Raw genomic sequence first — 25,387 nt, 5'->3', positions numbered from 1 at the left:
GGTGCTGTGTGGCAGAAGTTTCCTGGGGAAACAAAACGTACACATCTTCTCACCCCAGAATGGGAATCTTCAACAGATCAGTGAGTTTTATTGTGGTTAATTACAGGAATATGGGTGAGTGGTTAATTACAGAAGAAGAAATGGCTCAAAGATAGCTGCATTGCCAAAATCCAGCCCAGCACAAAAGCTGGAAACCTGGAATGTGCTACACACCTTGCAAGGAGCCCAGTGAGTTGGAGAATGTCATTTCTAGATTCAGTAGGCTTAAGCCTTTTCCAGGCAGCTCAGCTAGTATTTGCTTCTTTTAGACAACTAAGCTGGCCTCTGAGGCTTCTTTGTACTTGACTTGTCTAAGATTGACTCTCAAGAGTCTTTACTGTTTACTCTTTGGGAGGGGGAGACCTTATAAATTTGATGAGTTTCAGGGACTTCCTGAAGCTCTTTTGCTTACTTTATATTTTAAGGAGCTTCTCTTTAAGGTGGACTATTTCAATCTCAGAAGAAACTGTTCCATAACAAAACTAGGGAGGCAGTGTAGAAATTAAGAGCACTTAATGCTCTTGCAGAGGACCTGGGTTTAATTCCTGCCTGGTGCCTAACGACCATCATTACTCTAGTTCTATAATCTGACACCCTCTTCTGACTTCTGTGAGTACTAGGCATCCATGCAGGCAAGATATGCACATAAAGTAAATAAATATTTAAAAAGAATGTAGACCTTGGGCACTGGGGAGATGGCTCTATTGGTAATATTCTTGGGGTTCTGAATTCAGATCCTCAGGACCCATATAAAAGCTACATGCAACACCTTACATATGTAACCCATCACTGGAAGATGGGGTAGAGAAGACAGGTGAATTTCTAAAGCGCGCGCGCACACACACACACACACACACACACACACAGAGGGGGGTGGGTGCGGGGGCAGGCAAGAGTGTAGACTGTGTACCTTCTTGGTTGTAAGCTTCTCAGTATTGGTATCCCTTCATGGTGTCCAGATGCCTAACGGCAATGGACTCTGTATGTCTTAACAGTCTCTTCAGCAAATGATATACAATAAGATTACTGAGCCCAGGAGAATCAGAAAGACCCTTGGTTAAGTTTGTCACTTCCAGCAAGACATGTTTTCTTCACCATGAAGTACAATGATAATAAACACCCCCTGGGAAGAACAGTGAAGGCTGGAGTGTCCGGGGATCCAGTGAAAATGTTCATGGCTACAGCCACAGCCCTAAATACTGCTGTCTAGTCCCAGCCTGATGTCTTTTCACCTAAGACTGATGGGAAATGCATGTGCAAGAGCTAATAACATAACCATGTAAGCCGTCTTTTCATGGTGCCTTGGGTCACTTACACCCTTTCATTGTATTCAAGTCATCCACAGACCAACACAGTGACATAGTTTAAAACATACCAATTGTTCTCTCGCGTTCTGCCATTTTTTAAGAGAGAGTGAATGTGTCATGAGCCTCTATGGAAAGTGCCTGGGATCAACTAAATTAGTTTCCTTTGGCCCAGCATAGCAACCATCATCTCCAGGAGCCTCTAAACACCTGCCAAGTGTACTGTAAGGGTTTTCCTTCCATTCTGTTTTTATTTGCAGTCATTTTAATATATGGAGAGTCAGCCATTCAACTGAGTCACCTTGTCATAAAAACCTGTTATTTACTTTAACCACCAAGAACTAAAGAAAGGTCTGCCATTCCCTCGTGACCTGCCAGTTTGCCACATACACAAGCATAGTCTGCAGTGAGCTGCCTGTCCCCTCCTCCTAATGCCACCTTGCACCCCTCTTCGCTTGTGTTCAGTGGCCTTCAACATACAGCAGAAGAGCCCTTCTGGCCTGTGTCACCCGGGTCCTGATTCAACAGAATTCAGCAGACCTTTGGAGTGCAATGCATGTTTAATGTGACACAGATGGAGACGTCCCGCAGACCTTTCTGCTTTACAAATTTTCAGCTTTTTGCATTTCATCAGCATTGCTTATTGTTTACAGACTGTAACTAGAGACAGCAGAACAGACTGTAATTTTTAAAAAGGTTGGGGGTTGGTGAGGGGGGGAGGTGACAGGGCCGCAGGGGATCTGGGAGAGAAAAAAATCCAGTAGTGTGGAATGTTGCTTGCTGTCCAGACCAAACAAACCAGTTTGCCAAGGGTTGATGGACTATGACAGTCAGCCCGGCTCATGTTAACACTGGGCAGCACGTAATTAACAGGCAGCTTGACCATTTTATCACCAAATAAAGAAGACTCTGTCACAGGTGGAACATCCTGGTCCCAGGCAGAAATGAGCTTGTCACAGAGGGACCAAAGGGTGTGGCCAAGATGCCACCTTGCTCTGTTTCTTTCCTGTCTGGAAAGGACACTGCTTAACACTGTTCCCATTCAGACATGTAGCTGTTCTCCTCTGCCCCTTTCTGTCAGGGCTTATGCCTGGTCCTATGGAGAGAGTCAGAACAAAGAGACAGTCTCTTTTGGTATGAAAAACTAGGATAGTCTTGAGGACATTGGACTGATGGGCCAGAGCCATCAAACTTCAAGACAGATACGAGCTTCAAGACAGTGCCATCTCTGACTTTAGATGGTATAGCTGGCTGAAGGTGGCCTTGGCTTCTGTGAGAGCTTAGCCATTGGTTAAGTCTGAGGATTAACAGCAAGAAACCCACCTGGTGAGAAGGGGCATGGGGACTGGAGGTAACTTGTTGTCTCCAAGGTCAAAGGAACCTAAAGCTTGGGCTGATATATCGTATGAGCTGTATAAGGAATACACTCTGAATAGGCCTCTCCTTGGAGTTTAAATGAAATTTGTTGTGACCACTGGCCCAGACGTTTCTGAGCCATGGACCAGCTGAATGTCAAGATGACTATTGCTCCCCAGGAGGAGCTGGACCCAAAGTGGCTGCCAGACTTCCGAACCCCTTTTTTTTTTCCTTCTCAGAAAAATGCAGACATTTAACAAAGCTGCCAGTTACCCTCTGGGAGCAAGTGACCCAGGCCAAGAGCTTCCTAGTGCCCCCACAGTAGGATTGCCAGCGTTCCTATGCTCCAGGGGTTCCAGGGTCATACCCAACTCCCAGCCTTCACCTTTCCACTCCAGCCATCCCTAGTCACCTGAGCCTCCTGCACCAGTCCTACAGTTCCCAGGGTATGCATGCAACTTGGGTGTATCTGGGCAGGAAGGAGGTGTACATGTCTTGGAGCATTTGTTTCTCCATCAGCCCCCTACAGCTCAGCTGAAAGGCCGACTACTGTACAGTTTATACTCCTTCCCTTCTTTCCAGCATTCCCTGCGTGTGACAGGAAAATGTGAGAAGCCCTGAAGCTGAGCAGGTAGTCCCAAAGCAGCAAGCCCCTAAGCCACAGTACCTCCAGGTCTACCTGGCTTTGGCCCTGACACAGACCCTGGGGTAGCAATAGCTGTACAGGAGAGGTTATTTTACAAACACAGAGAAAGTGTTTTGCAGTAATATACATACATACGTGCATATATACATACGTACATACACAGACATGTATGTATGTATGCATGCATGGTGAATTCTAGGAATTTCATTGAATATTGAATTCCAGCTGGTTGGCACTGCTTCTTTACAAACATTATTTCAGGACACTAGTATCTGAATAGAACTGGGAAAATGTTTTTGTGTCCAGTTTCAACATTACTCTTAAGGAGTCACTCCTATTGGGAGCCATGCCACACACCCCATCCCACATTGGTGCTTTTGGCAATGAAACTCTAAATACTACACTCCTGGATTGGGGTTTGCTTTTGCTGTTTTTCAAGACAGGGTTTCTCTGTGTAGCCCTGGCTGAGAACTCAGTATGTAGACCAGGCTGGCCTCTAACTCAGATTCGATTCCCTCTGCCGCCTCAGTGCTGGGATTGAAGATGTGCCCTACCACAACGGGCAAGGATTTGGGTTTCTGAGGCAAAGGTTCAGGTTGTAGCTCAGGCTGGCCTGGAACTCATTATGCAGCCCAAACTGGCCTCAGACTTGATAATCTGCCTGTTTTAGTCTCCCAGATACTGGGATTAAAAGTGATAGCCACTGTGCTCAGCCACATTTATGAGTTTTAAGTTGACTTACTTATTCTAAGGAAGGGGGGTGGGGTTAGACAGTTAATTTTGTGAGTCCTACTACATTCTCACGTGCTGATAAGGAAACAGGCTGAGGACAATCAGGTGAGTTCTTAATGTCCAGCAGCTAATTAGTCTCTAGTTGGGATAGCTTATTTTTCCTTTCCCCACAAACTTTTTTTCTCTGTTCCACCTTGATCTCAAAAGATACCAACTTTTGGGAGATAATTTCTTATTTCTTCCTTTGGATTTTCACATTATACTGTTGTTGGTCAGAAATTATCTGAAAATCAGCTTTTCTCTCACTAGCCTTACAGACCAGCTTTAATGGGCAGAAACAATCCTGGAGTTAACATTAGTGACAGGTTTGCCAGGCGTGTGAATCTATCAACAATAGATTCTGGTTCAGGGTCAGGGATAAAACACAAAGCCTTTGGTTGTTTAGTTCCCCTGTCCTGTAATGATCCTAAAAGTTGTTGGCCATTTTATAAATAAAGCAACCCCAGAATGCAGGCAGATTTATGACATTTTGGGAACCTTTCCCAAGGCTTGCAGCTGGGCAGAATTCATTATAAAGTGAGCTTTCTTGGCCCTCTGAAGCCAGCTGAAGTAAACAGGTAGTCTCACCCTGGAGGCGGTTGACCAAGAAAAGGGCTGGAGTATCTTTGTACTCAAGTTGAAGTCCCAGCAGCACATCTGCTGGCATTAGTCCTACCAGCTGTCACGGTCACAGTGTCACATTGTCCCCAAATGCGTGAGATTACAAAGAGCCTTGACCCCTATAAACAAGTCAGGTGTGAATCCCACTGATGGGTGCAAACCCAGCCCAGGAAGTCGTCTCTGCTGGACTGTTAAAACCTAACAATATAAATCGGATTTCTGTGTTCCTTGAGTCAACATCTCTCCCATTCTCAGTGGCACAAGTGTGGTGTAGGGCTTTATGTATTGCCTTACACATGACTCTGACCTCAGAGCTCCAGAGAGGGGAGTGGAGTATCCACAGGAAAGGAAGTGGCAAGCCATGAGCTTCCCCCACCTCCGGCCCATGTGTCTGAGCTCCAGCCCCTTCTCTGTGCTTTCAGTGCCATTCTATGGAGTGTGTTGTATAAATTAGACCCCACTCTGAACACTGTATGTTTATTGACTTATTTACTCCCAGTGACAGTCCTATTATCAACTTCATTTTAATATTTTATATTCATTCAGTGTGTGTGTGTGTGTGTGTGTGTGTGTGTGTGTGTGTGCGCGCGCGTGCGCGCGCGCGAGTGCACATGTGGTGCGAGTGCACATATACCATGGTGAAGTATGGAAGTTGACTCTCTCCTTCCACACGTGGGTCCTGGAGATTGAACACGTGGCAATGAGTGGCTCTTCCCACTGAGCCAAACTGCCGGTCATCAACTTTGTCTTATAAGCAAGGAAACAGTTTGTAAATGGACTTGCTCTTCAAACTCAAGCTTCCTTGTCACCACACTGTACACTGAGTAGAGTGAAGTCTTTTTGTCCGGGAGAAGCACATTCCTCATAGTGTTTGCAAATGGATTTATGGGACAGAGACAAGAGAGCTGCAGGTCAGAGATGCACTGGACCTCAGACGCTCTACTACAGTAGGCATCAGAGTGTGTTAGCCAAATCGGGCTCCCCAGTGCCGGTGGTGCCACTGGGTAGACTGTTTGGTTCCATTCACAGCAATGACAAATGTTTGATGGAGCCATTCAGCTAAGGCCCCTGATACCTTATAGCTGTTTGCAGTAAACAGTCAATGTTGAGAGTCTGGGCCAACCTTCTGTTTTTAGTCTAATTATTTGAGCTTGGTTAATCACACTGCATATCAGTAAGATAGTAAAAACAAAAATCTTGGGCTCACATATAAAATAAATGCAAACATCATCTGTCACTCCTCAGAGGTCAGCTAGTACAACCCTCAGTAAGATGGTAGCCTTCTGTTGAATAAACATCTCCTGTGCTTGGTCGTCACAGTCTGTGCACACCTTCTACTCATTTACTGATAGTGTGTGGATACCACTTGCTTGTTAGACTTCGACAATGACAGATTTCTCAACCAGCTATCAGCTTACACTATGCTGGGGTATGGACATACACAACCATCTGTCTCCAACTAACAGCCCTGACACAGCTACTCATCATACAAGCAAAGAACAAATCATGGCCTGGCCAACTGCTGACCCCGGGCTGAAAGGCAAGATCAACCGAGTGGAACTGGTCAGATCTGTCCACCACCTTGTTTGCATTTACTGTTGCTTCAAGACTATGACAGAGGTTGTTTTCATTGCTCTGATCTTTGGTTTGGGGGCCTCCGGTATCTGTCACATAGCCCCCACCAGATGAAGTGCGTATTCATGGAATGCTCTCCCTGGGTGGGTATCTGCAGTGTATCAGCCACTGTGTGAGTAGCCTCTTCCCTTGGGGAAGAGGCATCCATGGTGTATCGCAGCCTCCTGACATTTTCATGGAGTTCAAAGCTCAAGTTCATTTGGTGCTGACATTTTGGATTAGCCGGTTGACTGAAAGGACTGCTTCTTCCTATATGCTGTGAAATTTATAAACCGCAGCAGCTGAGGGCTTAAAATGGCCGACAACCCCCAGCTGGCAGCAATTAAGTGCACCGCAGCCCTTTGGCTAAACAAAGGCTTGTGGAGGCAGAGACTGCACACACTGAACTCACTCTTCTCAGTGTTGGTCAAGAAACTTGGTTACCCAAGGAGGGTGAGTGGGGGTTTTTTCTACTTCCTGTTTAGTGTGGTACCAGATATTGCCCAAGGGGCTGCCCATCTTGACAATTAGGAGTGGGGTGGCAGAACAGTTTTAATCTTGACCTTCATGCCCCAGCACCAATGACAGGAGCCACAGCTAGCACCTTATGAATACCATATTAGTCAGGATTCTCTGAAGAAGCACAAATGGTAGAATGAGTATGTAGATATAATGGGGAGCTAGTAGACTGACTTCCAGGCAGGCTAATAATGGCTGTCTCACAACACAACGGCTGAGAATCTGGCAGTTGTTCCATCCAAAATGCTGGATGGCCCGGCTGTCTAATCTAGAGGATTCCTGGATCTGCTGGTCTTTTGACTACAATAGAATTGGCCTCAGTAGGATAGATAAACTTGCCAGAGAAAGTGGGGACAAGCAGGCAAAATACAAAGCTTCCTTTATCCTTAGCCTTTTTTTTTTTAAGATTTATTTATTTATCATGTGTAAGTACACTGTAGCTGCCTTCAGACACAGAGAGCATTGGATCCCATTACAGATGGTTGTGAGCCACCATGTGGTTGCTGGGATTTGAACTCAGAGCCTCTGGAAGAACAGTTAGTGCTGTAACCACTGAGCCATCTCTCCAGCCCCTATCCTTAGCCTTTTATGTAGGCTGCCACTATGAGGTATGGCCCAGAATGAGGGTAGATCTTCCTTATCCAAATAATCAGATTAAGAAAATTTCTCCCAGGAGTGTCCAACAAATTGGCTTCCCAGATGTAGTCAAGTCTATAATCGAGAATAGCTATCAGAAGACGCCATTATTCTGTTATCTGAAAGAAGGTGGAATAAGAAAGCACTGAGGCCATTTTATATCCACTCCAGCAGCAGACTGAAAAATCTAAACCCAGTTGGTGAGATGGCTTCGCAAGTAAAGTGTTTGCTGCCCAACCTTGACCTGAGCTTGATTTCTAGAATCCACAGTGAGAGACACCCAACAGATGTCCTCTAACCTCCTCACATATGCTATGGCATGCACACACAACTCCACAACAAACAAACAAACCAAATGCAAATAGACTCTAAATTGGGTTCTCCAACATAGAGCTAAGTATGGATCAATTTAATTTCGTTTTGTTTCTATCTTTTGAGACAGGATCTTCTGTAGTCCAGACTAGCCTTTAATTTGCTATTAACTTGGGCTTGCCTTGAATTACTGACACCCTATCCCCCAACCCCCTGCCACCACTTCTGGTTCCTGAATGCTGGGCATATGCCACACCCCCGACGTTCCTTTCCCTTTCCTTTGTCTGCTTGTTTTGAGACAGGTTCTCGTGTGAAAGTAAATTTGAAATTTGATTCTTTTGTTACACTGGCCACATCTCACATGCTCTGTAGCCATGTGGCAGAGACAGCATAGTAATCAGTGCTGCCCTAGACAGTACCACGCATTGAAAGGGATGTGGATAGTTATGTTTTTCTACTGCATCATGGTGGGAGTACAAAATGGTTTCACCCCTTTAAAAGAAGCTAAAATTTTCCTCTTCAACAAACTTTAGTATCCTGAAATCTGGCAGAAAGGGTGCGTGCATGTATGCAAATGTGTGTATCTAAATAATATGAAATGTGTATTATTATTACATTTGTTGTTCAAATGCACAAGAATATTCATAGCCACATCACTTGGGCCAGCACTGAGATATTCATACTATGGGGTATTAGGAAACAGACACGGGTGAATTCCAGCTGCCCAAGGGAATGGCTGAACCCTCTCAATGGACAGTGGCATCTGCAATTACCCACATGGTTGGAGACCACAGACAACACTGGTGTGCCAGAGCACACTCTGAAGTGTGGGAAGAAAGCCTAAGAAAGGACATGGGCAATAGACACAAGATGCGGGATCAGAGCTGTGCCAAGAGAAGAGTGGGTGTCTGCACGCAAAAGACCCAAGCTGTGCTCAGCAGTGCGGCTAGCGATTATTTGTTCAAATAAAGAAAGAGGCCAGTGATGGTGGCAGGCCCTGAACAGAGCCTGAGAAAGCCATCCTAATGTCTTCCTCCCAGTGCCTGGCTCACGGGGACAAAAGAGGGTGACTTAGCAGCCAGTCAGTTACATATGTGTGTCTGTGTCTACAGACTCATACAGATGACGATGAGGACACTGCTACCACACAGTAGTCTCTTTTCCCCAGTGAAGGTCACCGCATAACCTTTGTACCAGCTCCTGGGTTTGGAAACATTTGCTTATCTTTGGTGGTGGAGGTGGTGGTTGCCGCCACTGCCGCCGCCGCTGTTGTTATTAACCAAGCTTGAGTGCAGATTTGTTCTCACAGTGGCTTTACACACCATCCCCAAACCGTGCTCACAAACTACCAACCTGGACGTGAGAACTTGAAATCTTAGTTGTGTTTTAGTGAAGAAAATCTAGCTTTAGTTACTGACTCAACATTGTAGAAGGATGAGGAAGAGGACCTTTAATCTGCCTCTCACCTTTCTAAAGAATACTCTCAAATCACCCCTCTGTGGGGAGCCCCTCATTTACACAGCTTGCCCTCTCTTTGAGCTAGGTTTATAAGGAGAGGCTGTGCGGTTTCCTTTGTATATCATATTGACATGAACATGAGTTTTGCACATCACAGTGAGTTCCTATAGGCCCCAGCACTAGGCAATGAGTCCAGCCTAGCTCTTGGTATTTAATAGACCACCAAAAGAGGACCTTAAAATTGGGGGTAGTTTGCCCTCTGCAGAAAATTGGGGGAAAGATAAGCATAGCACATAGGTATATGGACATGCCCGTAAGGGAGCTGCTTTCCCTGCTCATCCTGGATGGACCTGTGTGTGGGGTTATAGTTTGAAGGCTAGATAAATATATTGTGAGTGGAGATAAAGTTTGAGAAAGGGCTCCAGAGGAAGCCACTAAGCCAGGGAATAAACTTTATGGTGACATGCTGTACACTTTCTTCCGTTTTAAGCTGGCCTGCAGTTGGTGTGACTTCTAGGAGCTCAGGAGCAGAAGCCTGCCACCTTTCATTGGTTTGCCAGTCTTTATCGGTTCCTTCAGAGGGATGGAAAGCTCACAGTCAGTTTTTCCCTTACCCTGCTATTATGCACTACGGAAAGCTGGTATCTTGAAAGGAACAGGATGGGGTTGGGGATTTAGCTCAGCGGTAGAGCGCTTGCCTAGGAAGCGCAAGGCCCTGGGTTCGGTCCCCAGCTCCAAAAAAAAAAAAGAAGAAAGGAACAGGACACATATCCACAAAGGTTAAGGTTTCATATCTGGTCTTTGCTTCCCTAGTGGACTAGACATAGTCACCTTGGACCTTTCTCTAGAAAGAAGAGATGATGCTCAGAAGCCTCTTAGGCAAGAGAACCATGGGATTGCCTTGGGGAAGACATGTTATTGATCAGTCTAGACAGTGAAATGATAGTGATTATTTCACCAGACCAGGAAACTAGGACAGGCCATCTGGAAAGCCCACCCAGCCCCTTCCTGCGGGCCCCTTGCATATGGTGATCTGCTAGCATCCATAGATTAACAGTTATGAAGTTCCTCTCCTGGTGGACTCACAATGTCTGCCAACACCACCATTCCTGCTTTTGGGGGAACTTGGTGGTAAGCACATTAGTAAGCCTAAACCTTGAAAGAGGAATGGAGACTAAGCATAGTAGGAATATGTAAATATGTTCTATAAATGGAACCAACCCATTGCCCAGTCCCTCATGCAAGTCACTCCTGAAAACACAGCCAGAGGACCTAAGTGCCCTCACACCTAAATGTTTGAGAATTGTCTGGGAGTGGGAGACCCTCTGGCTTCCTAAGAACTATCACACACATACACCTCCCCCACCCCTTCACCCCCATGGCATCTGGACCCACAACCTGGTGAACTCAGACTAACCCATGTGCAGAAACACTTGCAGTGATCGTAGCGCTGCAGATAGCCTATAGCAGTTCCAGACTTCTGTTTCCAGGATCCTGCCCAGACTTGCCCTACAGAGGACTTCTTCCTGGTTAGTCTGTCTCCACTACCACTAGTACGTGGTTCTAAAGTGCTGATTCAGTGTGGCTGCCTGTTCCCCTCTTTGAGGTATGTCTAGAGAGGGATGTTTTGCTTCAGTGGGTTCCAGGAACAAATAATAAAAAGTACAGCAAGTACACGGCTAAGGACAGACCCAGGACACTCTTATCAGTCATCTGAAGTATGTGCTGTCTGTCCAAGACAAATATGGACTCCTGTTTCTAGGAAAACACCAAAAAGTATTTATCAATTATCCTGTCTATGGTTGGTGGAGAAAGACAACAGCAGCCGACCCTGAAAGCCATAGCAAAGCAGATTCCTTTAGGCAACCAACAGCCAAGGGCATGAGTTAGGGCTGCTCCTGTGGCCTGGGACTAGTCCCCTCACGTGGCTGCTGCATTCCTTACCCTTTACCAGGGAGACTGAGCTCACACCACAGGAGCCTGGCAGCATAGCAGATTCACACTAAAGCCTAGGGCCCTGCTGTGTTCTTCCTGAACCCATTGCATGTCCCCAGAGGACCGCCCCAAAGGGATCCCTAGCAAAATGGTGTGGGCCACAGGGAGGCTCATGATAATCATCGTAAATAGCCATGGTGTAGGCAATCTATGCTCTCTAGCAGAAGCCCAGTGAGCACTTTTCTTGATTTCCCAGCCAACAGGTAGGTTGTGTCATCCCATTACACAGAAAGTGAAATGGACAGCTGAGGAAGTTAGCTGATTGAGCATCGTAATAATCTTATAGCCCAGATTGTGAAGTCCAGTCTGAATTCACAGTGGGCAGGATAGACCACACGGGCCTACAGCAACTGGATCCTGTCTATTAAGCAATGCCTTTTTAAATGAGGAGGGAAAATCTTTGTAACTATGACACTTTAACCTCTTCTTGTCCATTTGCCCTTCTAGGACCCAAGCCCAGAGGGTTCGGAAACCACGTTGCTGCACTGGACCCCAGGGGCTGCTTCCTCGATATTCTGAGAGCCAGGCAGAAGGACAGGAACAGCTCTTCAAGTTAACAGACAACATCCAGGACGAGTTGTAAGTGGGGAGGTGGAGAAACAGCCCATTGGTCTACTGTGTTGCCTCCTCTGTCTTTGAGAAATTTTCCTATGGGCCAGGAGCCTCATGCTGACACAACCCTGGAAGAGACTAAAGAATCACTTGTCCTAAATGGCAGGTTGTAAATGGTCATTACCAGAGGGAGTGGCTCAGCCTGCGGCTCCCAGCCTGCTCCAGAGCAGACCTTGCTATGTTGTCTCTGCGCTATCAGTCTCGGTAGTCAGTTCAGAGCGGCCAGTGCATGAGATATTCTCAGTCTTAAGGGATTTTTGTCCCATAATTTTTTTTTTAACTTTAGTATCTAGTGTTTGCTAGAGAATGCTAACAAACTGAAACCAAGTAGCAAATTATTACCCTTTGAATATTCTGGAAATGCAGTTTTCTTAATTATTTTGTCACTCTTACACATTTTCAGCTAGTGAGATTATTCTTAGCTGACATGGTAGCCATGGCAGTCTCTGGCACTATTTTGTGGAAATCCTCAGAATGAATGTAGGTGCTCTGTGACTTGACCAAATGTGAGAGGACTGAATTTGGGGTGTAGAAATGCCCTGGTGTAATGTGTGTCCTCTAAAGTGAAGCAAGCTAGGGAGGTTCTGGCATTGTGGATATTGCTGGCTGGTGGAAGAGTTCAGGGGAAGATTAGCTCCTGGGGGTGTCCTTCAGTATCATTGGTTGAGACAGTACAAGAAGACTCATTCCCCATTTCATATCTTGTTTGAATGAGGACATAGAAAATGAAGTCTAGAATTTTAGAGATGGGATATGGGGTCTCCCTAAGTGTATCTTGCCTTGGTATCATTGGAATGTCTCTAAATAACGCTGTGCGAGTCTTCCCTTGAGCCTGTTCTACCTTGAGCCTACCATAACAACATGCTGCACAGACTGAGTGACTTCAACAACAGAAACTTCCTCATTTCTGAGGCTAAGAGGATTAAGATCGTCCCATAAACTACATCATTGATGAGATCTTGGGCCTCAGACTTAGACCTAAAGAGTCATTTCTCGGCCAGGCAACATGATATAGACTGTACTAGAATGGCAGCCAGTGATGGCTAGGGTGTCCCACTCACTGGAGAACCCTCTGAACCTAGAATAGTGCCTGGAACTCAGATCAGTCAGTAAACTCAGCTGGAAAGCTGCAGTTCAATATCTGTGTTTACACACGTCCCATTTTTCATATCCCATGAGGATTTAGGGGGACTATCAAGGGTTAAGTGAGGGGTGAGAGATGTAGCTAAGCTGGTAGAATGTTTGCTTAGCATGCTCAGAGCCCCAGGTTCCATCCCCAGCACTGTGTGAACCAAGAGTAGTAGCATTTGCACTCAGGAAATGGAGGCAGGAGGATCACAAGTTCAAAGTCAGCCTCAGCTACCTTCCATACTCAGCCTGGCATCCCTGTCTCAAAAAGGAGGGTGGGCTAAGTAAAATTACAGATCTTTGTGTGTTAAATCTTAAATTCTTTGCTAACTTACCTCTATTCGATCCAAACCATCCCTTGTACTTCCCAACAAGATTCATTTATAATAGAATGACAATAAGGCCAGAAAAACACTGTGGACATATTGTATAGTCCAGGCACCATGGAGTTGCTGCCCACATGGTACACACCCTGGAAACAAGCCAGTGAACTAAGGCCAGCAGTCAGGATGAAATCAGCAAAATGAGTTTCACCAAACACTTGAAGTTCATGTGATCTGGGCACAGTTGCTGGCTGAATTTTAATTTTGAAGATGAAGACCTTGTATCTCCTCCCACTCTGAAGGTGGAGCCTGGCCAGTGGGTGGTGAGGGAGGCATGTGACCTCAGTCTCCTGGGCATATAGGAGAGGTCACCAGGGGCTCTAGCAGACTCGGCTCGGAGTGTCCTCTGTTATCAGCCTGTACTCCGGGCTGTGTGAGTGGTCCAGTCATCCCTCTGCAGGAAGGGCGTTCTCAGGAAAAACACGGGTGCTGACTTCTACCTCTGACTTTTATCCTAGATGTGTAATTAAAAGCATGTTTAAAGACCTAATTATTTGCATATTCCCCTCAGAGTTAACCCGTTAAAGGGGTCTTTAATACCTTGCTCTACTGTTCTAACTAAATGTTTCCACATTTTTTTCCAGTTAGACTCACTGTTTCACTTCTGGAAAATATTGTGTAATTACTTCCTGATGGAGTGAAAACCCCACAAAGTCCCCCAGCACCACAGCAGCGTCAACTTTGATCTCCCACATCAAGTTGCATTTAGTTTTGTGGAGTTTTTTTCCATTTAATTAAACAGTACTGAACGGATTGTCACTGACATCCAATTCAAGGTCTGCTAAGTCTCCATCGCAGGCTCATCAATGCCGTGCGCCTCTTTTACTTCCTGTTCCCTCCATCTTAAATCAGGATCCTGTGTGAAGATGATCTTAAAGTAACACTTACTCTGTGTGGTTAACTTTTCCGAACAATGCCTAGTTTGTGGCTAGCAGTCACCCTTTGGATGTTTTTGTTTGTTTGTCTTTTATGAATATCCACTTTGTTTCTAATATCTTATCAAGTTGGTCCATTCAGATTGCAGGCACAAAGACGATTCTGGATTTGTGATCCAGAAGCCGCCGTGCTCAGCAGCTTGGTCCCTGAGTTCTTTCATCATTTAGACAGAAAGGAATATTTAGGAGGGGTGGGGGTGGGGGGCTTGTAAACTTCAGGTTTTTCTCCTTAGGTGCTTGTCTCCTAGAGGCAGGGTAGGAGGGAATTTTGAAGACGAGGATCCTGAGGAAAGTAGCATGTTAAAATTGCTACCTTTCTCTTCTAATGGAACCAACTCATTTACATGGTTAGCAAAATCAGAAAGGATTCAGGAAATGAGGAATAGTGGAATCCCCTTTGCTCTGTCTGTCCCTCCTTCCTTTGCTGGGAATGGACTCCAGGGCCTTACATGACTAGGTGGGCACTGTTTCTCTCGATAACCTATCAGAAACATTTGACACCTGAAGACTTGTGTCCGGCAGCTTAGATAGAACTCAGTGGCTTGCTTGAAGTTCTGAGGGCGGCCCAGCCCCTGGCATCGCACAGCCAGTGTGGTAGCTGTGTGTCGCCAGGTTCCTCCATACCTCCTAGCATCCTTTCCCAATCTCTGAGGCCTTGCCCAGTGTTTCACTATGCGCCAGGTCAGTTACAACTTTGTGGTATTCCTCAGCAAGTCCACAGTCTAGCAAGTCAGACTTGCTTTGGAGGGGAGGGAGATAACAAAGGAGATAAACAGAGGTGTTCAGTTATTTCCCTTATTGCCAACTGCCTGTAACATAGACAGTTACTGTCCTAAGAGAAGCCTGAGCCACTTGTCGTGGGCCTCTGGTGGTTAGTTATGAAGAGAGGGCCTCTCTGTCCTCTTCTGGAAGGACAGAACTTATCCTGGTGCTTGCATTTGTTTGTCATCTTCCCTCTGCCCTCATAGGACAGATAGAGTGTCCCTCCTCTGTCACTCAAGAGGCTTTCCATCACCCCATGTGGGCCAGCAGCAGTGAAAAGTGGCTGTAGATAGAATTTGGAAAGCCATGGCCTCTGCTGCTCTGTTGGCTGGGGATGGGGTACAGTGCCTGTAGAATGCTGACCTGCAGATGGGCAGCCACAGAGAAAAGGGGGACTGAAAGGATATGTCAGTAGAATGAAAACCAATGCTTTGCCCCCTGAGTTAACTCCTCACAGAGCGAGCGACAAGTTCGGGATCAGGATCAGCAGAAGAAGGGTCTGCCCCAAGCTGTTTGAGTGACTTTTTGATGCAGTTTCTAGATTTGGGACGGAGGGGGAATGTCAAGCAGACTGACAGCAGTGGTGGTGATGGGACCCAAAACCTTGACCTTGGGTAATGGGTTACAGAGGAAGCCTCAGGGAAAATGGGGAAACAGCCACTGGCTGTCATTGCCTAACTTTCTTTCTTCTCCTGACCCAGCGCTCGGTTCTGATCTGCTTTTGGTTTAAAGGCTTCGGAACAGTGAATACAGTGAAAGCTGCGAGCTCCTAGGCCCAGAGTGGAGATACAGGCAATGAGGAATGCTATACTGAACCTGTTCTATCCCCACATGCATCTTCTCCATTTATCCTAACTGAAGGAGTTGGTAGGCAGCATCATCTCCCTCAGAGATGAAGGAACTGAGTCTCCAAGCTGTAAGCCACCTGATCAGAGCCCCAAACTTGTGGGCTCTCCTTTCTAACCTAGCTAAGATTTCCCTTACCATGCTGCCTGCTTTTTAGAAGCACCCGTGGCTCAGAGCCACAATTCCTTCTTATGTTTCCTGGCCTATAAGAGGATGCAAGCCATTTGCGGCCTCCCACAGGGAGTTGGGATGTGTGCTCAGGACCAGCCCCTGTGCCCTTTGGTATAAAGGCATTTTTCTGTGTGTTGCCAAGGCTTCTCAGAGGAGGATGGAGCACTAATTAGAAGCTAGAAATCCAGTCTTTCCTAGGTGTTGTAATCTGCATGCCTGCTCTCGCCTTGCCTCCTGGCCACCTTTGGACTCTCCTTAGAGAGCCTTTACGGCTGATCGCCTAGCCCACCTGTGCTCTAAGAGCAAAGCTGTTTTTGTGTGTCCAGCTCATTTTCCATCCAGTGCCAGCTGTCCCCAAGATGCTCTGTAGATCCTTCTGTCTTTCTGTGTCTTTCCTCCTCCCTTCTCTTCATACAGTAATACTGCCCCGGACTCTGAGTGTGGAGCATAAGGAGGCTGTGCTAAGCCTGCTGATCACCAAGAGAGGCTGAGCGCTTCTAATTTTGGCAGTGAGACTTTACAAGTCTACATTCTCAGCATTGCCAACCAGTTAAATGAGAACAGCAAACCTCAATTTTTGTCATGGGAGCCATAATTAAAATGACTGGAACAACGTGGGTACTTAGCAAGTCCTCATGGGTGGCTGACTCAATGGTGGGTACTCAGGAAGTCGTGTGGGTATACGATGGACCACACTGGTGCTTAGAGCACCACTGAAGCCAGCAAGAAGCAGGAGGACTCCTCTGGCAATGTTTTGACTGGCCAAGGTGTTGAAAGGTCAGCAGCAATCAAGGACCAGGGTATTTGGGGAAGCCTTGAGGGTAAGGATGGTGACTCGGTGTAGGGGAATAGGAAGGAGAGTGAAGGATGCTCTAGAGAGGTACAGAGGAGAGTGAGGGCCAGCCATGCTTAGATCTGACAGCCAAATCCATGGCTACCAGCAAACTGACCCTGTCCTGCTCTCAGTGACTCTACCCTTTCTGATGATTTTGTGCTTTGTGATCCTGAACTAAGACTACCCTTAACCTGGATCCATGGTTGTTCCAGATAGAGCCTTGGCTCTGAGCAAACACAATTTAAAACCCCAAGGTTCCCCACCCGCCTATTGTCAGTCAGCTCTTGGTATGCTTGACATCACCCAGTGTGGTGTGTCCTTACTGTCCCTGATGCCCAGCCACACCATAAGATACAGGTGGCCACGAAGTTGAGAAGGTTTTCAAGGTGTCTACTCTTGGCTCAGCTGAACAGAGAGATGTGACCTTCATAAATTTCCACATCAATCTGTGAGCTCTGCTGCAGGAACTCCAGGACTCAGGCTTCTCTCTCTGTTTTTCAAATCTAAGCTGTTTCTGAGTGGCCTGGGAGCTTTTAGAAGTAATGATTACAGTTCTGAGAGTTCACTGGTATCACAAGCCCCATGACCCTGACCATACTAAACAGGGGTCAGGTGACCTCTTCTCAGGGCAGTCACAAGGAAGAAGTAAGTGCAGGTATACAAATACTATTGTTTGCCGTCTGGCAGACCTGTCCCCTCACTATCTCCTACCCCTACTGTCTCTCCTCATGGTCTATCTAGTGTGTCACATGTCCTGTCAGCAAAGCACTGTTTCCATTTTCTCTAACTCATAAAGTATCCAAAAGTTCATGCAGCACCCCACAAAGCCCATATCAGAACAGGGTTTCTTTTCTCTGTTTGAAACTCTTATCAAATATTACTTGTTAATGTTCATGAGTACCCTGTAGCAGAGAGCCATGAGCCATGGACAGCAGCTCCTGAGGCCAAGTTCTCTCTAATACATACCTACAGATGAGGAGCCTGAGTCCCAGAGTAAGAAAGCCATGCACATGCACATGCACAATGAGGGTGATAATTGGAAAGCCTGGGGAACCTGGGCCTCAGACCTTAGACCTCAGCAGGACTCTGCCTGGCCCTGACCTGGAGCAGCTCAGCATCACAAGTTCTCTCTCCCATGCAGCTTCATAGCAGTGGAGAACATTGATAGCTACTGCGTGCTCATCTCCTCCAAAGCTGTGTACTTCCTGAAGAGTGGAGACTACATAGACCGAGAGGCCATTTTCCTCGAGGTCAAATATGATGACCTCTACCACTGCCTTGTCTCCAAAGACCATGGGAAGGTGTATGTGCAAGTGACCAAGAAAGCTGCAAATTCCAGCAGTGGCGTGTCCATCCCAGGCCCATCGCACCAAAAGCCAATGGTGAGTACAACTGCTTCTTACCACTTACATGAGCAAACCCTGCTCTACCCCTGCTTTACTCCGAGGACTCCAGTGGGAAGTTCGAACTGCACTGAATGTTCTGCTGGAAGCCCTGGATGTTCTCTCTTACATTTGTGTCTCAGTTACCTATCAACACAAAGCAGTGACATGATTCATAGGGTTCTGTGTCCCTGAAACATGGTGCTAGGTGCTAGCACCCTGAGTCCAGGATAGGGCACATATTGTATTGTTTTTCTGGTATCAGGAAACCACAGCCTTTTGATCTATGAACAGAAGTAATGGGAAGTACATTCAATAGATATTTATAAATAAGACTGGTATTCATCTCCGTAGGGTAGGAGGTATTGTGTCAGAACTTTTGGGTGGAGATGGACCCAAAAGTTTCCAGCATGCACTCCCTAACAGTGCTATTAGAGACAGAGGGGCCAAGGCAAGTGATCCCTTCAGGCCACATAGCTGATTGTGGCACAAGCTAGGGCTCAGACTTAGCTGACCCATCTGACCCATCACTTGTGTCTAAAGAACTTGCTCTGCTGAGCTGGGTGAGTGAGCCCACAGTGCCTTCTCTAGTCACAGTTCCAGACATTGGTCCTCCTGCTGCATCCGCAAAGCTCCACCCTTTTGAGTGGCTGCATTTATCTCGGCTCTTTCTAAGACCAGAAAAACCATCTTGGCTGGGTTTCTCACCAGGAGCACTTCAGCATTCTCTATTCTCTCAGGGATGACCTGGAATGGGTTTGAGCTTGTCAGCCCCTCCTAGGGTCAGTGACTTAAATCAGAGTTGGTTGGCTGCAAGTTAATGCCCCAAAGTGCATTTTCCACCAGCTGTGCCTTCCCACCCCTGTCTTCCCCTTTCAAGGCAGGTTAGCAATGAAGTACACTGGGTAAGAAAGCCTTTAGCACATACTTGCTGATTCTCCATGTGCCCAGCCACCACTAGGCTTTGAACTTGAATAAGGAGTTCAGTCCATTGTCCTGCCTTAAGCTCATCAGTTATGGGTGGTGATAACCTGGGGCATAAACTAAAAGCTTGGATCAGAGTGAAGCAGGCACAGGCCCCTGGGAATCTCTTTGTCTTGGATGTTCAGATGGGAACTGCTTTGTGTGGCTGTCCTCTGCCCATGCCCTGTGGTTGTGCTTGGCCGCCCATCTCAGGGCAATGTGTTCCTTCTTGTCTCCTCCCTAGGTGCATGTGAAGTCTGAGGTCCTTGCTGTCAAGTTATCACAAGAAATCAACTATGCCAAGAGCCTCTACTATGAGCAGCAGCTGATGTTAAGACTCAGTGAGGATCAAGAGCAGCTGGAGCTGGACTCCTGAGGACACCGGGCTGCTGGAGACGGATGCTCCAGGCAGAAGCCCGGCCCAGAGAGCTGGGGCCCAGACTCTGCTCCTGTTAGAAGGGAAGTCAGAAGAGGTCTTGGGGGGAAATATCAAGGAACAAGGGAAAAGAAATTCTCACAAGGAAAAATGTAAACAGAAACCATATTAGTTTGTGGGACAGGGAGTTTCTTTAGATTATGGGGAAATAATTTTTAAAAGTATTGACGGAATAACGTTTTAAAATGTATTAAGATGGATCTAATTTTTAGAATGCCCTGTATTTTGTTAACATGTATATATGTACAACTGTGTGTTTGTAAATACATAGAAGCTTCTGAGCAGGGCTGTGCCGTTGTGAAGGTTTGTTACCTGTACAGTCATATAAAGTTGGACTGGCCTTTCTGCCACACTCCTTCTGCACACCTCCTACAGGGAATCCCTGTGGGGAAACAGTTCTGGAAGTGGAAGAGAGCATTATGTGATTGCAACTGCAGTCAGTGTTCAAGGGTGAGTCTTCGGTCACCTGGAGGCAGGCAGAAGCACGGCTACCATGGAAAGGACTAGAGACCAGCATGGTGCCCACCTTTGTTCTCATCCACCTTACAGGCAGTGTTTAAATTTCTCAGTTAGTTTTCTAATGTCTATCCACTTGACTTGCTTCAACCACTCCACCCAACTGGAGGTCAAGCGTCAGTCTCTAAGTGTGTGCCTACACATCGTGGCCATCCGGGTTTTTCTCATGCTGTTTGTTGATGGGTTCTCGTGACATAAATGGAAAAAAGTCCCATTTCCCACTGTGTTCAGTTTAATAAGACCACATGCTCATGTCACGGTACTGTGGCTCCCTGAGAACAAGATGAGAAGGGAGAGAGTTAGAGAGAATGGTGTGCATGGGAGCCAGGGACTTCTGGGTTTCACTTTGCTGTTTCTCTTTTCTAGAAGGAGTAAGCACCTCGGAGGTGGGAGGTGGGCCTCACCTTATACTACAATCAAACCTGGTAGTTTTGGGTGGTTTTTTGTTTGTTTGTGCCAATTTCTACAATTGTGTCACACACATCACTGAGATCCTGGTGACCCAGTGGGTATGTTTTGGTATTTATAATTCTAATTCTTCTAAGACACAAACATAGCAGATCTGTTCTCCAACCCCACCCCAATCCCCGTGTGTGTGTGTGTGTGTGTGTGTGTGTGTGTGTGTGTGTGTGTGTGTGTGTGCGTGTGTGTCTGTCTGTCTGTCTGTCTGTCCGTCCATCTCTCTGTGTGTGTCTGCCTGCCTGCCTGCCTGTGTGACTGTTCATGCACCATGGCACATAAGTATTGATAGGCAACAGCAGTCCTAAAGGAGCCTTTAGCTACATAAGTGTTTTGAAGGCACTGTCTTCTTGACCTCCAAGTTTGCCATCTTCCCTGGACTGGACTGAACTGGACTAGACTAGCCTTTTGTGGGTTGGGTCTTTGGTTGGTCATTTGTTGCTCCCTAAGGAGGACATGATATTGTCAGTGCCCTTGTTGGAGACTCACAGCTGAGTTGGAAGAGTTAGTTCCTCATGGACTTCCTCAACAACCTCAGCCCCCGTACCCACACAAGTCTGGCCTCTGGTCTTATTATCAGTAATTCAACTACTTGAGATCTTGGTCTCTTATAGAGGAGGCTCAGAAGTATTGCTTATTTGTGTCCCCCTGGGACAGTCCCTTCAAATATCCTAACCATTAGAAGGAACTAGTGTTGCTAATGGAAGTTTACCCTGCCTTGGGCCCCTTAAACTGGGTCTCAGTCTGCAGCTGGTGCTTGAGGAGGATCCAGGGAGAGTCAGATACCCTCTCCCCTGGCTCCTCTCTAATGTAATCAGCTCTTTAAATAACTGTCCATCTCCTGCGATGACACAGCCTCTTCCTGTGATATTTACCCTTAGAAGGAGCAGGTATTAAAATGGGGTTTGGAGACCAGATGGGGGGAGGCTGCAGGGTAAAGGGAGATCAACTTTGAGTTCTCTGTTTTCCCAGCCCAAAGCCTTCATGCCAGGCCTGGGAAATACTCCAGATGCCTTCACTGTTGCTTCCTGGCTTGCCAGGATAGAATCTAATGCTCTAGAAGAAATTGGCCTTGCTGAAGCTCCTGTTTCCTTTTAAGTTGGTATTCACCATGTGTCAGAGACTGCTGGGACAATTTCCTACTGCCTCAAATACAGCTCTTCTGGGAGAAGTTAGCAGATGAGGGGAAGCTGGAGGAAGAGGTGCTAGAAACCACCCTGGCTCTTAGGTAACATTGGAAAGCCAGAAGGAGAGCATCTTGTTCCAGACCCACATGGAGGAGGCATAGAAGCAGTCTCTTGTGTCAGCCCCCAACTGTTAGGTGGGGTGTTCATCCCACCTCAGTGTTCTAAAGGATCCAGGACTGCTTTGTGTTCAAGTGTCATTTGTGCCTCAAAAAATAAAAGATATAAAAAGCATCATAGCTGCTCAGTGAACAGAAAATGAAATACCTAGTTCTTTACTATGTATACACAGATTGTGCAAACTCCATACCCTAGAGTGAGCACGTTCTATAAAATAAAATGCATTGTTGATTTCCCACACGTTTGCTCTCTTCCTCCTCTTCTTCCTGCTCCTCCTCCTCTTCTTCCTCCTCCTCCTCCTCCGTGTTGCCAGAACTCTAGAGTCATCACTAGTGACAAGACATCAAGCATAGTACAGCCTTGGCAGTCACAGGCAGCCTCTGCGCTCCAACCAGGGACTTGCATCACCACTGGAAACTGAACAGACCTGGACTGAGCAGAGAGAAGTGGCTTTGCCCTCCAGTGGCTATGTGCCAGGAAGACCATATTCACATTTCAGAATCGGAAACAGTAGAGCAGTTGTGGTGGGGGCTGGGGCTGAAAGCTGGGTGAGAGGGGAAAGGTTCAGGGGAAAATGGAAGGAGTGAAACCGGAGACACCACATACTAACACCTCTAGAGTGTTTGGCCATGGTAGAAGGTAGCCAATACTTGGTACCTCAAGAAGGAAGGATGGCTAGGGGCAGAGACTCACACCTATATATTCCCAGCTGCTCAGACTGAGTTCTGAGGGGCCCTGGAGCCCAGGCATTTATTTCTAGGCCAGCAACTTAGCAAGGGGAAAAAAACATAGGGTAAAGGTGGTCATATGTGAGAGAAGTTGGGTAGACATTTGACCGCTTCTGTGTTCTAGGGACATGAGCTGATTTTGAGAAGTCAGGAGGTGATAGAGGTACAGAAAGATGTGACTTCACCCTACCGGACAGTAGACAGTAGCAGGCCAGGGAAGCCATCAGCGTGTCAAGCCATTGTGGTTTATCATTAGGAACAGTGGCTGCTGCTGAGTTATAGCAAACACTTTCAGTATCGTTTTATGGACATACTGGTTTTATTCCTTTAACTTTTTATTTACTTACCATTTGAATTACATGTATTTAGCGTATGCATAGAGAGAAAGAGACAGACAGACAGACAGACAGACAGACAGACAGACAGACATCATGCAAGTATTGGGGATTAAACTCAGGCCATCAGGCTTGGCTGCAAGTGCCTTTATCTGTTGATACATCTTGCCAACTCACCTTTGATTTCTTTAAACCTAATATATTATGTGAATAGATTTCCTGATAGAGCCCACCCTTAATCCCTGGAATGGTTTTCGTTTCTACAGTATGTGTTAACTTGTTAGTCTTTTAATATGTCTTGTTTCTTTTGCTGCTATTTTGAGTCTTTGTATCTATAAAGTAAGAAATATCTTTAGTTTTCTTAAATGGATCAGGGCTGTCCATGTTCTTCTGGTTTGTACTTAAATTACAGTAGGATTTCCTGTTCTGGTTTTTTTGACAGTTAGATGAGAGTGCGTATTTTGTATTAGTTCCTTTAATCACTGTCCTACTGTCTGCCAATTGGGGTATTTCAGATTTTCCACTTCTTAGGTCAGCTTTGGCAACATTTTTTAAAACATGACTTAGTTCTCTTAAGCCTTTTTTGTTATCATACAGTTGTGTGGATTCTCTTAGCTTATTTTAATGCCTTCTGTGTTTTCTCATTCTAAAGCCTACATATTTTCACAGCTTGGTTTAAGTCTATTGTCCTACTCTGAAATTTCCTTCTCTTTGCTACTTTATTTTTGTCACCCGTGATTCATTTTGATTTGAGTTACTCCTCCTTGCCTTCTAAGGTAGGTTTAGTCATACATGAAGACAGCATCCCCATCCCTGTGGATTCGACATCCTCAGATGCTCAAGTTCTTGATGGTACATTATTTGCATATCGAGGTGATTAAAGCCCATCAGCTTGAATGGATTTGGAATCACCTAGGAGACACACTTTTCTGCATGTCTGTGAGGGTGTTTCCAGTTTATCTGAGGAAGGAAGATGTACAGTGAATGCAGGCCCATGAGCTGGAATCCCAGACCTGCCCACCCCAGCCCCGCCCCCAAGAGAAAAGAGAGAAAGGAAAGAGAGAGAGCCAATGAACAACAGCATTCATCTTTCTCCATTTTCTGGCTGTGGATGCAACAAGACCTGCTGCCTCATAACCCTGCCACCATGCCTTCCCGCCACAGTGGACCAAACCTCTGGACTGTGAGTATAAATAAATCCTTCTTAAGTTGCCGTTGTGTCGGGTGTTTTGTTTAACGATGAGGAAAAAACACCGCCATAGAAAAACTCATCCTAGCAGCAGACTGATGCTGTGAAAACCCTATCCCTGTGGTTCTTAGGCATTTAGAACTGGTTTGTGGGAGGAATGTGCAAGAGTTTGGAACTTAGGGCCAAAGAAACCTTATTTGATTCTGTAAGCAGAACTTAATGGAACATTCTGGTGAGGGTCTGGAACACCAGAGTGCTGACAGAAGTACGCACAGTGGAGGCCAAGGTGTTATAGTGGGACAAGGATTCCACTAGGAACCAGACTAGAGGCCATTTGTGTCACCTTCTGGCTAAGAGCCTAGCTATATTCTGCCCTGGACCTGAGATTTTGAGTGAGGCTGAATACAGGCATAATAGACTAATTTGTTTCTCATAGGAAGTCACAGGACAGCTAGCATCCAGGCTGTGACACAGTTACTGCTACTGTTCTTGTGCAGGTTTCTGCTGGCACAATACAGCCAGTGAAGCAGACAGATGTAAAAAATGTTCAGTTTTATGATAAGGAAGTATCTTAGTTACTCTTCTGTTGCTGTGAAAAGACACGTGACCAAGGCAACTTACAAAGGAAAGCGTTTAATTGAAGACTTGAAGTTCAGGTGAGTCATAACCGTCATGGCAGGAAGCATGACATTGGGCAGGCATGGTGTTGGAGAAGTAGCTGAAAGCTCACATCTTGTCTGCATGCCCAAGGCAGATAGAAAGGGAGACTGAGTCTGGTATGCACTTTTTAAATCTCAAACTCACCCCAGTGACACACCTCCTCTAACAAGGTCACACCTTCTAATCCTTCTCAAAACTAGGGACTAAGCATTCAAATATATTCACCTATTGGAGCCATTTGCATTCACACCACCACAGGTGTATACAAGTAAATCAAAGGGGTTGGGGATTTAGCTCAGTGGTAGAGCACTTGCCTAGCAAGCGCAAGGCCCTGGGTTCAGTCCTCAGCTGGGGGGGGGGGGGGGGACAAAATAACAAGTAAATCAAAGTTGCTGATAAAGAGGGTGTAGAGAAAATGGCTATAATTGTTATAGGAGTGAGTTCACTTGGAGTGGGGAGGGACTTTATAATG

The 25,387-nt window shown here is 46.2% G+C and overlaps 2 protein-coding genes across 7 annotated transcripts in view; one reads left to right on the top strand and one right to left on the bottom strand.

The window, feature by feature from the left end:
- The window catches only part of Vps13d (vacuolar protein sorting 13 homolog D), a 225,390-nt gene extending 203,147 nt beyond the window's left edge, over positions 1–22,243 (top strand). For all 6 annotated transcript variants that reach the window (XM_006239351.5, XM_006239353.5, XM_063287848.1 and 3 more), the window contains 3 exon segments: positions 11,719–11,850; positions 18,085–18,325; positions 19,533–22,243. In XM_006239351.5, the coding sequence (XP_006239413.1) occupies positions 11,719–11,850; positions 18,085–18,325; positions 19,533–19,664 (505 nt within the window). In that variant the 3' untranslated portion in view covers positions 19,665–22,243.
- LOC103692519 (60S ribosomal protein L9 pseudogene) overlaps positions 1–25,387 on the bottom strand; it is a 1,198,372-nt gene that overhangs the window by 677,143 nt on the left and 495,842 nt on the right. The window lies entirely within an intron of this gene.

Source organism: Rattus norvegicus, chromosome 5 (assembly GCF_036323735.1).
Source record: "Rattus norvegicus strain BN/NHsdMcwi chromosome 5, GRCr8, whole genome shotgun sequence".
NCBI lineage: Eukaryota > Metazoa > Chordata > Mammalia > Rodentia > Muridae > Rattus > Rattus norvegicus.
The sequence above is the reverse complement of the archived record's forward strand: the minus strand, read 5'-3'. Positions and strand labels throughout refer to the sequence as shown.